The sequence below is a fragment of the Hyla sarda genome, chromosome 13 (assembly GCF_029499605.1).
Source record: "Hyla sarda isolate aHylSar1 chromosome 13, aHylSar1.hap1, whole genome shotgun sequence".
Lineage (NCBI taxonomy): Eukaryota > Metazoa > Chordata > Amphibia > Anura > Hylidae > Hyla > Hyla sarda.
In genome coordinates this window covers 45,702,773-45,715,265 of record NC_079201.1, presented here as the reverse complement: position 1 = coordinate 45,715,265, position 12,493 = coordinate 45,702,773, and the positions used below count along the sequence as shown (strand labels likewise).

The following is a 12,493-nucleotide window of genomic DNA, read 5'->3' as shown; positions in this document are numbered from 1 at the left end:
ATTTTGGGGGGAGGAGGAGTAGATTGGGCACAGGTGTATAAATCTTAGCTTGGGACTCTTACTGAGAGCTTGCTCTTCTGAGTGTTGCTGTGTAAGAGGGGGCGTGAAAAAGGAGTTTCAAAAACAGGAGTTTGAAAGCAGGAGGTTGAGATCGCGTGTTAATTTCTGAGCCCACAATGTCTACAAAAAATGTGAAGTGTAATTTTGACTGTCTGTTTTTGCCTATACATTTGTGAAATCCCCATAACTAGATGGCCTCCATGTTGGAAAATGCAGTCCAATGTACATCCTGTTCAATGTATGCAATCCTTGAACAACAGTTTGAAGGTGCATATTGTTGTGCGAGATGGGTGCTAGTTGTTCGTTTGGAAGCCCAGATCCTGCATCTAGAGGGGCGACTGGCAACAATGAGTGTTACGCCCAGCGCTCTGGCTCCCCCTCCTCCTTCGGAGCGCTCGCGGCATCTTCTGACCTGCAACGCTCCGGTCGGCAGCACTGACCGGAGACGCTGTTCTGTTGTGCCAGGCGGGGATGCGATCCGCCTAGCGGGACGTGCCCGCTCGCGGATCGCATCCCGTCCCACTCACCTGTCCCGATCTCCCGCTGGGTCCCGGTGCACGCGTTTAGTGTGTTCCCAAGCCTGTGTACCCAGACCTTCTGCTGTTGCCCCTGACTACGACCCTTGCTGCCTGCTACGTCCGACCTTGCTCTTGCCTTATCCCTGTGTACCGCACCTGTCTCAGCTGTCAGTTGGGGTTTAGTCACTATCGGGTGGAACGACCTGGGGGTTACCTGCCGCTGCAAGTCCATCCCGCTTTGCGGCGGGCTCTGGTGAAAACCAGTAACCCCTTAGATTCCGTTCCCCTGGTACAGCCCACGTCATCACCCCACTGACACAGAGGATCCACCTCCAGTGTCTTCGTTGCACTCTCGGGAGTAGAGGTGGGGGAGGACAGTGGGAAGGAGTTGCAGGACAGTCAGGCAGTTAGCTGGGCTACAGTTAGAAAGCGGGGTAGGGGAAAAAGTGTCAGGGAGGCTAGTCCTGAAATGGCACACCCCAACAAGTTTGCTCGCTTGGCAGATGAGGGGGATGCCATTACAGAGCTAGCAGAACTGCAGGAGGACTCTGCCTCTGACCGCCAGGGGGGTGTCTGCTCCAGTAAGGAGGAAGGGAGGAGTACAGGGCAGGCCAGACAGGTACTAGTGGTGGGGGACTCAATTATTAGGGGGACAGACAGGGCGATCTGTCACAAAGTCCGGGATCGCCGAACAGTGTGTTGTCTGCCTGGCGCACGAGTTCGGCACATCGCGGATCGGGTTGACAGGTTGCTGGGCGGGGCTGGAGAGGACCCAGCAGTCATGGTACATATTGGCACCAATGACAAAGTAAGAGGTAGGTGGAGTGTCCTTAAAAATTATTTCAGGGACTTAGGCCACAAGCTTAAGGCAAGGACCTCCAAGGTAGTATTTTCTGAAATACTACCAGTACCACGAGCCGCACCAGAGAGGCAGCGGGAGATCAGGGAGGTAAACAAGTGGCTCAGAAGCTGGTGTGTGAAGGAAGGGTTTGGGTTCATGGACAACTGGGCTGACTTCGCTGTCAGTTACCGGCTCTACCGTAGGGACGGGCTGCACCTCAATGGGGAGGGTGCAGCTGTGCTTGGGGAGAAGATGGCTAGAAGGGTGGAGGAGTGTTTAAACTAGGGACTTGGGGGGAGGGAACCTACAGCAAAGAGGGGGAAGATAGTGTAGATAGAGAGGTGGGAATTATAAATGTACCTGGGGGTGGAGTGGAGGGAGGGGTTAGAATAGTTAATAGGAATAGGCTTCATAGGAAAATGAAACTTACACCCTTGAATCCCATTAACCCCAATAACATAAAGGATGGAAATGTAAATGTAAAGTGTATGTTCACAAATGCCAGAAGCCTAACAAATAAAATTGGGGAGCTTGAGGCCTTGATACTGGAGGAACATATTGATATAGTTGGGGTCACTGAGACATGGCTGGACTCCTCGCATGACTGGGCTGTCAATCTGCAGGGGCTTACATTGTTTCGCAGAGATAGAATGAACAGAAAAGGTGGTGGAGTCTGTCTGTATGTAAGAAGTGGTATGAAAGTCAGTGTGAACGATGCCATAGTGTGTGATGATTCTGAGGAGGTGGAATCACTGTGGGTAGAATTACAAAAGGAGGGAAATACTGAAAAAATAATACTTGGTGTAATCTACAGACCTTCTAATATCACTGAAGAGATAGAAGGTCGGCTGCATAAACAAATAGAGAGGGCCCGGGCAGGTACAGTGGTAATAATGGGAGATTTTAACTATCCAGATATAGATTGGGGTCGGGGGCTGGCTAAAACTACAAAGGGGCGACAATTCCTAAAATTATTGCAGGATAATTTTATGGGCCAGTTTGTAGAGGACCCAACAAGAAGTGATGCCTTGTTGGATCTGATCATTTCCAACAACGCAGAGCTGGTTGGTAATGTAACTGAGGAGAAAAAAATTTAAGTTTTGGCCAGGACCTGGGCCCTGAGGAGAGCCAGAAGGAGAAAAAGAACAGGAAGAAAAAAAAGGCTGAGGAGAAAGTCATGTTTGTTTTCTCCCCTATCCAGCAGTCTGGGCCACCTGAAAAGTTGGTTCAGACTGCTGGCCCCCCCCCCCCCCCCTGCCAGATCCCATTTCTGCTGTGGAACGGGACCAGCACGGGGGGTACAGTGCTGCATCCAACATGGTCGCGGGTGCTACAGTCACGCATCTTGCTGGTGGAGAAGAGCAGGATGGGTTAATGATAGGTCTCCCTGGCGTTGTTATCAGCTCTGCGGGGCACTCCCCTGAGAGGGGGGGGGGGTGTCCGGGCACCGGGACCCGCTGCTGAGCCCGTGCAGCCAGGCGCAGTGTGTGGCGTGGATGCTGTAGGGATTTCCCCTGTGAGGAAGGGGGGTCCCTGCAAGTCAGTGGCAGGTGGAGGGGCAGAGGTGCGCTTGGAGGGGCAGCCTCGGCCTCGGGATGTGACATCTGCGGTGACATCCCGTATGGAGGAGGAATCAGCCTCGCCGACAGAGATCCAGCTAAAGCACGTCCTGGCCAGCCCAGAGGTAGTGGGTGAAGCAGCAGCTGATCCCAAAAACACTGCTAAAAAAAAACAAAAAAATGTCAATACAAGGTGTGTGAATGATGGGAGTAGTAGTGCTGTGGATGAGAGGGGTGTATGTGGGAGTGATGGTGGAGTGAATGATAGGAGTGGTAATGGAGTGAATAGGAGGAGTGGTAGTGGTGCAGATGGGAGGAGTGGTAGTGGAGTGAATGGGCTGGGTGGCAGTGGTGCAGATGGGAGGGGTGGTAGTGGAGTGAGTGGGAGTGGTGGTGGTGGTGGATTGAATGGGAGGAGTGGTGGTGGTGCAGATGGGAGGAGTGGTAGTGGAGTGAATGGGCGGGGTGGTAGTGGAATGAGTGGGAGTGGTGCAGATGGGAGGAGTGATAGTGGAGTGAATGAGAGGGGTAGTAGTGGTGTGGATAATAGTGACGTTTGTGGCAGTGCAGGTGGTTTAGGTGGGGCCGTAGGGACAGGGTCTGGTCCGGCTGCCCCCTCGGTCTCCAGGAGTTATGCCAGCGTGGCGACTGGGGGTTCAGTGGGATCTTTACTTCCTGGATCTGGTGACGGTCAGTTGCAACGGCACCTCCTGGAGGCACTAAAGAGAGGAGAAAGGATGCTTCAGGTAGAGGGAAAGGAGATGGACCTATCTTTCTGGGTGGAGTGACATGGTCTGGGAGCATTCCGACAGAGAAATGGGGAGACCGTATGGTCCCTCCAGACACCCGGGCAGGAGGTAGGTCGCAGGAATGTGGCCCGTCTGGTCTGGAAAGGCGAAGATGCGTGCCCCCAAAGGGGCAAGGTGGTGGAGCTTCTCTTCCAGATGGGTTTCAGGGCTAGGGACATCTTTGCCCTGATCCACCCTTTCGGCTCCTCTGAGTTTGACGTCAGCTTTGTTAGGCCGGAGGGACTAGATCTCTTCTGGGCTAATTATGAGCTGGTGAAAAACGAGCCCGGATGGCGAGATTTCGCTGTAAAAGCGGTATCTCGCCAGAGTATGGTAAAGAAAGTGACTGTTTTGACCCGTAACGAGTCACTTTCTTGTGATGACATTATGACCTGGCTGGGCAGGTATGGGGAGGTGACGGACAGTAAATGATGGCCAGAAAAAGAAGAGGAGGAAGAAGTGTAAGAGTAAGGCGGCGCCGTCCTCCTCTTCAGTTGTAGCCTCAGACCATGGAAGGAACAGCTCAGTCTCTGACCCTCTGATTGTCCTTTCGAATCGATATGAGGCCCTCGGGGATACTATCTTCCCTCCTTCTATCGAGGGTCAGGAAGCGGTGTGGCCTCCAGGAGGTGCCAAGCCTCATTCCTCTGGGGTAGTTTCCTCAGGGGGAGAGGTAACACCAGGTGCCGGAGGTAAAGATCCTGGGATGGATATGTCACAGAGTTTAAAAAGAAGTAAAGGGTCTTCCTCTGATTCAGATGGGGGTGGAGGGAAGGAGAGGAAGAAGGTTTAAGGGGTGAGGCCATCTAACTCAATCACCCAGGATGGCGGCACTCACCCTGCTGACGCTGGCATCTATTAACTGTGCCAGTATAAAGTCGGATATGGCTAGATTTGCAGCCTTTGATTTTCTCGGCCATGTTGAAGCCGACATTTTCTTTTTACAAGAGACCAGATTGTCAGATCTTGCCTCTCTGGTAAAAGCCAGGAGAGAGTGGAGGCGCGGTCCCTCCCACTGGTCTCTTGCGGCTGAGCCGTATAGTGGGGTGGCGGTCCTTTTTTCCGCTCCTGTTGAATGCCGACGGGTTATTGAGCTAGAAATGGGGAGGTGCCTGATCATTGATGTCTTCATGAAGGGACAAGAGCTCCGGCTCATTAACATCTACGCCCCGCAAACTAAGCGGGGCCGTAAAGATCTCCTTATGAGGATTAAGCCCTTTCTTTTTACCAGTCGGCAGGTGATCTTTGGAGGGGACTTCAATAATGTCACGAGGTTCCAGGATAGGAGAGGCTCCAATGGTCCACTGACTTGCGATAGTGTGGCACTGATTAGCATAACTAGAGAAGCTCGCCTAGAGGACGCCCACATCCGGAGCCCCTCGGGCCACACGGGTTTCACCTATCATCAAGGTAGCCGCAGGTCTAGAATAGATAGGTTTTATTTAAAGGAGGAAGACGTCTCTTCCGCAGTGTCCGTGGTTGAGGTGGAGTTCTCCGATCACTGTATGATTTTCTTTTCCCTGAATGTTTCAGAGACCCCCCCGGATGGGTAAAGGTTATTGGAAGCTGAATTCGTCCCTCCTGGTGGAAGCGGAGGTAAGACAGTCCTTTGAGGATTTTCTTCAGAGTCAGGTACCTTTACTGGATCTTTGTAGTAATAAGCTGGAGTGGTGGGAGATATTCAAGAAGCGGGTTGCGGGGTTCTTCCGCCAGCTCTCGAGCCTCAGGTCCCTGAACAGGTATCGCCTGTATCAGGGTCTGAGGAGGAAACTCGAGCTTCTTGTCTCGACTGGAGGTAGCCGAGAGGATATCTCCAGAGTGAAATTCTTGCTGATGAGGTGTCAGTACGATAGGCAAGCATCTTTGGTTTTTGAGAGGGATTTCGGGAAGTACCGCTCGCCCGACCCTTACAGAAACTGTAAGATGTCAGTGAGTAGTAAAGTCATTTCAGGACTGATTGATAGTACAGGATCTCTGAATTGGTCCAGATCGGGGATCTTGGAGGTCATCAGATCCTTTTACTCGCACCTCTTGGGAAGGAAGGATCTAGACAAGATGTCGGTTTTCCTGACTGAAACCATTCCTGAGCCAGGGGTAGACCCCTCTCTTGATGTTTTGGCAGAAGAAATCAGAGAAGAGGAAGTGAGACTGGCGATCGAGGGGCTTGCCCCTAAGAAGTCGCCAGGTCCAGATGGCTTAACATCCGAGTGGTACAGGACCTTTAAGGAGTCTTTAGCTCCCCTCTTGACTGAGGTATTCAATGAGTGTCTCTCCTCAGGCACTCTGCCGAAGTCAATGAGGAGGTCCGCCCTGATTCTCCTGTCAAAGGGTAAAGATCCCAGCCCTATTGAGAATTGGAGGCCCATGGCTCTTCTCAATACGGACAGGAAGCTTCTGGCCAAGATACTGTTTAATCGGCTGGTGCAGTTTGCACCCCGGCTCCTTTCGGGGGCCCAGCACTGCACTGTTCCAGGCCGAAGCACCTTAAGTGCTGTCCTCAGTGTCAGGGAGGCAGTAGAGCGGAGTAGTGCGGGTTTCTGGAAGGGGTACTTGCTGTCTCTGGATCAGGCCAAAGCGTTTGATCGGTTGAACCACGAGTACCTCTGGTCCGTCCTCCTGAGATATGGCTTACCAAGTACTTTTGTTAATTGGCTTAAGATCTTGTATGCAGAGGCAGAGAGTTTCCCTCTGGTGAACGGGTGGTCTGGCCGCTCTTTTGAGGTGGGGTCCGGAGTCCGTCAGGGTTGTCCTTTGAGCCCGCTTTTATACGTGTTTGCGATCGATCCCTTCGTCCGGAGGGTAGATTTTGGGCCGTTGGCGGGAGTCGGGATGAGTCTGGCGGAGCTGGATGTCGCTCAGAGATTGGTGGTGTACGCTGATGATGTCACCCTTTTCGTGTCCTCGAGAGAGGAGGTCGATGTGGTGATGTCGGAAGTGGACCCCTACTCGGAGGCATCCGGGTCTAAGATCAACTGGGATAAGTGTGAGAGTCTCTGACTGGGAGGGGGAGATCCCACGTTTGATCTCCCGGACACCCTTCCAGGGCCCCAAGAGTCAGCAAAAGTTTTGGCCATCACTTTCAGCCAGGATGATTATCTCACCAAAAACTGGGGTGGTAAGCTCCAGGATGCCACTCAGAAGGTGGACCAGTGGAAGGGTTGGTCTATGACCCTCAGGGGTGTGTTAGTTGTGAATGTAATGTGCGGTTGAGTTTTTACCAAGTCTGGTTGTTTTTAGTTAAAGCTAAGTAAAACTATTTTTATGTTTATGTAAAGAATGCGTGGGTATGTGTGTGTGTGTGTGTGTGTGTGGGATAGTATTATTGATAATTTATATGTAGGTATAATGTTATGTGTTTTGTTAGTTTAGTTAAGTTGGGCTGGCCGGTTAGGCAGGTTTTGTTGTGTTGTGTTTTGTTATTGCTAGTTAAGCTTGTTTTTCTGTTTTGTTAAGTTTTATATATTTATAATAAAAAGAGCGTCAGCAGAGAGCACTGTGGACAGACAGAAAATAAATTAATAAAAAAAAGAATTTCCTCTGTAGTATACAGCTGCTAATACTGTATACTACAACTGAAAGGATTAAAACATTTTAATAGAAGTAATTTACAAAACTGTTTAACTTTCTGGCACCAGTTCATTTAAAAAAAAAAAAATGTTTTCCACTGGAGTACCCCTTTAAGTTTTTGGATACAGACAGAAAGTGGCTTAAGAAGCAAAATGTGTTGCAACAGGGAGAGGCGTGGCTAACCTAATAAAGATATTGAAATATTGGGAAAATTATGGTAGACTATTTTCTATCAGGTCCATGATAATAAAGCCAGATATATGATAATTATGGTGGAGGTCATAAGCGCGCTCTTCCTAGTCCCACTTCTGTAGCTTCTCTCTCCTCATTGTATAAGCCAACATTGTCAGTAATAGAGGGTGCTAATCCAGTTGGTTGAATTTGTCCTCACTGTGGTCAGGAGAATCCACTAGAGATTTATTATTGTGTCTAATTGGTAGCCCTGAAGACCCCATGTGTCAATCATTGAGGGGAATATGGGAGAAAGTAATCAAACTTCCAAGTTTTTTCATAACTTGCTGGGAACTAGTGTGTTAAATCATATAGGCGAGACCTTGTTTTTCACATAACCAGGTTACAGGTACTAAACTTGGAGAATGAGTTAATGAATATGTTGATATTAGCATTTGTAAGTCCAAATATGCTCTTATCAAGAATACGATCTCAGGTTAAGTGTTTTACGGTCATAAACGTGGAGAATTCATTAGATCTTGAGTCTCAATTGCTTTTGCTTTCACTTTTCAGAGAAAACAGCATTGCTGGACTGTGTTGCCACAAGGGGTTGCCAACTTCCCCTCACAGTTTTCATAGGCATTGAAATAAGTCTTAGATGGGAGGGAGGTCACTTACAAGTTTACCGATCTTCTACAGTATATGGATGACCTCATCATCTGTGCCAGTAATTCTCTGTATTGTTATATAGAGACTTACTCTCTTCTGAAATTTTTGTCACTACATGGATGTAAAGTCACCAAATCATTGGCTTTAAATCCAGCCTCACCACTGCCTACAATAACACACAACCTGATTCATTACACTATCAGCTCTTACAAAAATGTGATGTGAATGAATTTTTTCATGCATATGACTGTCTATCTTTAATGCAAATAGAGACAAAGGGTTTTGAACACATACATCAAACGTCACTTGACAATCCAGATTTTGTGTTTTTTGTAGATGGATCCATATTTTACCACCAAGGTCAGCCTCACTGCAGGTATGGAATAGTGGATTAAAATGGTGTTGTAATGTCTGCAGCTCAAAACACTCTCTGAAGCATGTAAACTTGCTGAAAGACCGCCACTTCCTGACATCAGTGGGCAAACCTATTAAAAATGTGCAGGCCATTTCGACTCTTATGCAAAATGTCCAGTTGCCTACACAGGTTGCTGTTGTAAAGGTCAAAGCACACACGAAGTCAGAAGACCCTTGTTCCAGAGGAAATGCTGCAGTCGACACAGCCGCCAAACAAGCAGCCTTAAAAGAGGTACCCCAACCACCTGCTCTTCTGGTTCAACCAGTTTTATTAGACCTTACCCCTGATGTCCTAGCCACCCTCCAGAGACAAGCTGATGCATCTCAAAGAAGGAAAAATGGGTCCCCCTAGGTGGGGCAGTAAGCCCTGCCGGCCTGTGGGAGAAGGGGGGAAAGGCATGTTTGCCAAGGGTCCCATATACAATGATGGAAAATTTGTTGCACAGACCAACACATCTGTCCAAAGACACAATGGCAGGCATATTCAAAGATTGATGTATTTTTCTGCACGTTTTTTCTTTTATGTTAATTATTGATTAACCCCCCTTTTTTTTATATTTTATGGTTAAAAAAATTCACACCACTTTTTAGATTTTTTGCGCCAAATAGTTACAATTCTGTGCCACTTTTGATGAGTTATGTGCCAAAATTTCAAACCCAGGAAAAAACAGGCAGGGCAACCTATATCTAAGGAAGAAAAAGCGAAAATGCAAAAATAAAAATGGCCTGGTCTTTAAAGGGGTACTCCGGTGGAAAACTTTTTTTTTTAAATCAACGGGTGCCAGAAATTTAAACAGATTTGTAAATTACTTCTATTAAAAAATCTTAATCCTTCCAGTACTTATTAGCTGATGAATACTACAGAGGAAATTATTTTCTTTTTGGAACACAGTGCTCTTTGCTAACATCACAAGCACAGTGCTCTCTGCTGACATCTCTGTCCCTTTTAGGAACTGTCCAGAGCAGCATATGTTTGCTATGGGGATTTTCTTTTATTCTGGACAGTTCTTAAAATGGACAGAGATGTCTGCAGATAGCACTGTGCTCGTGATGCCAGCAGAGAGCACTATGTTCCAAAAAGAAAATAATTTCCTCTGTAGTGTTCAGCAGCTAATAAGCACTGGAAGGATTAAGATTTTTTTAATAGAAGTAATTTACAAATCTGAAAAGAAAAGGAAATGTATACGTGCAGCTCACAATTAATAGTTGACACGATCCGAGGTCAAACAGGGCATGCAACTATACCTCAGTTGCAAAAATAAAGTGGAGAAAAATGTAGAAAATTTGCCCGGACCTTCCAGGAAAGTGTGGATAATTATAATTGTATATTCTATATAAGAATTGATCACTAAGGTCGTGCTTCAATGATAATTCAATTGTTTTATTAAAATAACACAGTATAAAATAATTTACTCCTCACAGGGCCTTTGTAAGAAGAACACATATAATAAAGGCAATCAAATAGTAAAATACAAATATATATCACTGGTATAGCTCTAAATGTGAAAGTAGAAATAACTGTGTCATTCAGGCAATGTATGGTTTACTGATACTGCTTGGTGGGCCTTGGTCTGGGAATAAAAAATTTGTTATGGTAGGTAGCACTAGCTATCCAAAATCTTCGGTTAAAATTTCTGAATTCATCTTTTAATCTTAGGGATTGTGAAGGCCTAGTATCTACTCATGCTGCTGCCATCTCCTGGCTGTGCCATTCAGCCACTATATGGTCTCCTCATGCTTCAGCCACCTTCAGGCTGTGTCATTCAGCCAATATATCATTTTCTGATGCTGCTGGGACTGGGATATTAACTCAATATATGTTACGGTAGCACAAGCTAACATAATGCTTAATTGAGATTTCAACATTGATCTTTCAATGTAAGGGGTTATGAAACCCTCAGGTGTACTGCTGATGCCTGCGCCTGACTGCTCCTGTGTCTTTCAGGAACTACTTGGCTTAGTGATACTTCTGGGCTTGGGCCTTAAATTTTTGGATGGTAGCACTAGCTAACATGCATCTTCAATAAAGATTTAAACATTCACCTTTTACTGTTAAGGGTTGTTAACCACCCTTGTGTACTCATGCTGCTTCCTGCTCCACTCTGTGTGTTTAAGAATTTCCTGGGTGGGATTCCTGCGGGCTGGCTGTGCCGCAGGAATCCCAGCCAGGATGACATAATACTATATTTGTGGACCTGAGGAAGGAGCGAGTGTGCGCCGAAACGTGTTGTCATGTTTTACCTTTGATTTCTTTTATCAATAAAAGTTAGTCCTGTGGAAGTGTTGGCTCATGTCATTGTTTTATTTGACTCCTATCGACACACAGTAGAGCACTCAAAATACCCCCATTTTTTTGTACTCTCTACATTGCTGTTATAGATTCACACAGTTTTGGTGTCTTTTTTTCTTTTCCAAAGCAGGGGTGAATTCCTGAGAATGGAAACACATAAAGGAAACATACCAAAAAAAAAGATTTTTTCTAGATGTTAGTTTATCTTACCAGTATTGTCATGCCACACACGTATTTTCCATATTTCTCCTAAGTTACAATCAGTTTCAACCTGGAACATGTCCATATTCCCAGTATTTAACCCTCCTCTGCTTTGTAGGTGGCGAGCTCCACTTTTGTTGACTCCATATAGACAAATTCCAACATGTGCTGTGGTACCTGTACAAAAAGTAAACAAGTTGGAATAACATGATTTTTAGTGCAATGGAGAATGTCCTATTCATGACAATAATCTTTAAGCAGTGTAGGAATGTAGAATGAATTTCTAAATCTGTATATTAGTATGTAGTATACAGTGGTACTTGAACATTTAGGAACCCTTCAGAATTTCCTGCACAAATTTGCCTAGAAATTGCATCACATTTTCACACAAGTCCCTAAAGTAGGTAAAGATGACCAAATCTTACAAATAAGTCAAAGAGACAAAAAGTATATGAACCTTGTGGATCAGCAGAAAATGTAGAGTCAGGTGGTTCCAATCAACAGTGATCAGGTCTATCAAAGCCTGATCATAATATGTTTGTAGAAGTGCATCAAGGTACAAACAAAGGAGATTCATGAGGAACTCAGAAGAAGAGTTGCTGATGCTCATCAGGTTGAAAAGGGTTACAAAACTATCTGTAAAGTTTTTGGACTTTATCAATTCACAGTAATGTACAAATAGAGGAAACCACAAGTATCTTTCCCAGGAGGGGTCAGCAAACAAAAATCAGGCTGGGATGAAGGTGTATAATAGTCTGCGAGGACACAAATGAATCTATGGTCACCTCTGAGCAACTCACATTAACGTTAAAGGGGTATTCTACTGGAAAACATTTATTAAAATCTTAAGCTGCTGTTATGATCCACAGGAAGTTATTTTCTATTTGAATTTCCTTTCTGCCTGACCACAGTGCTCTCTACTGACACCTCTGTCCATTTTAGGAACTGTCCAGAGCAAGATAGGTTTTCTATGGGGATTTCTATGGACAGTTCCTAAAATGGACAGATGTGTCAGCAGAGAGCACTGTGGTCAGGCAGAAATTCAAAAAGAAAATAACTTCCTGTGGTTCATACAGCAGCTGATAAGTACTGGAAGGATTAAGATTTTTTAATAGAAGTAATTTACAAATCTGTTTAACTTTCTGGCACCAGTTGATTTAAAAGAAAATGTTTTCCAGTGGAGTAACCCTTTAATGCTCAGAACACTGAACAACAATGGTGTGCATGGAAGATTGAAAGGAGAAAGCCACTGCTCTCCCAAAAGAACATTGCTGCCTGTCTCTTATTTACTAAAGATCACCTGGACAGGCCAGAAGGATAATGGAACAATATTTTATGGACATTTGAGAGAAAAAACAGAGCTCTTTTGTTTAACCAGGCCCATTTTGGCCTTTAGGAACAGACCAACTTTATTT

At 46.1% G+C, this 12,493-nt stretch overlaps 1 protein-coding gene across 1 annotated transcript in view; it reads right to left on the bottom strand.

Moving 5' to 3' along the window:
- The window catches only part of LOC130297299 (polycystin-1-like), a 396,912-nt gene that overhangs the window by 139,492 nt on the left and 244,927 nt on the right, over positions 1-12,493 (bottom strand). Inside the window, exon 31 of the mRNA XM_056549607.1 lies at positions 11,088-11,255. Coding sequence (XP_056405582.1) covers positions 11,088-11,255 — 168 coding nt within the window. The remainder of the gene's footprint in view (positions 1-11,087; positions 11,256-12,493) is intronic.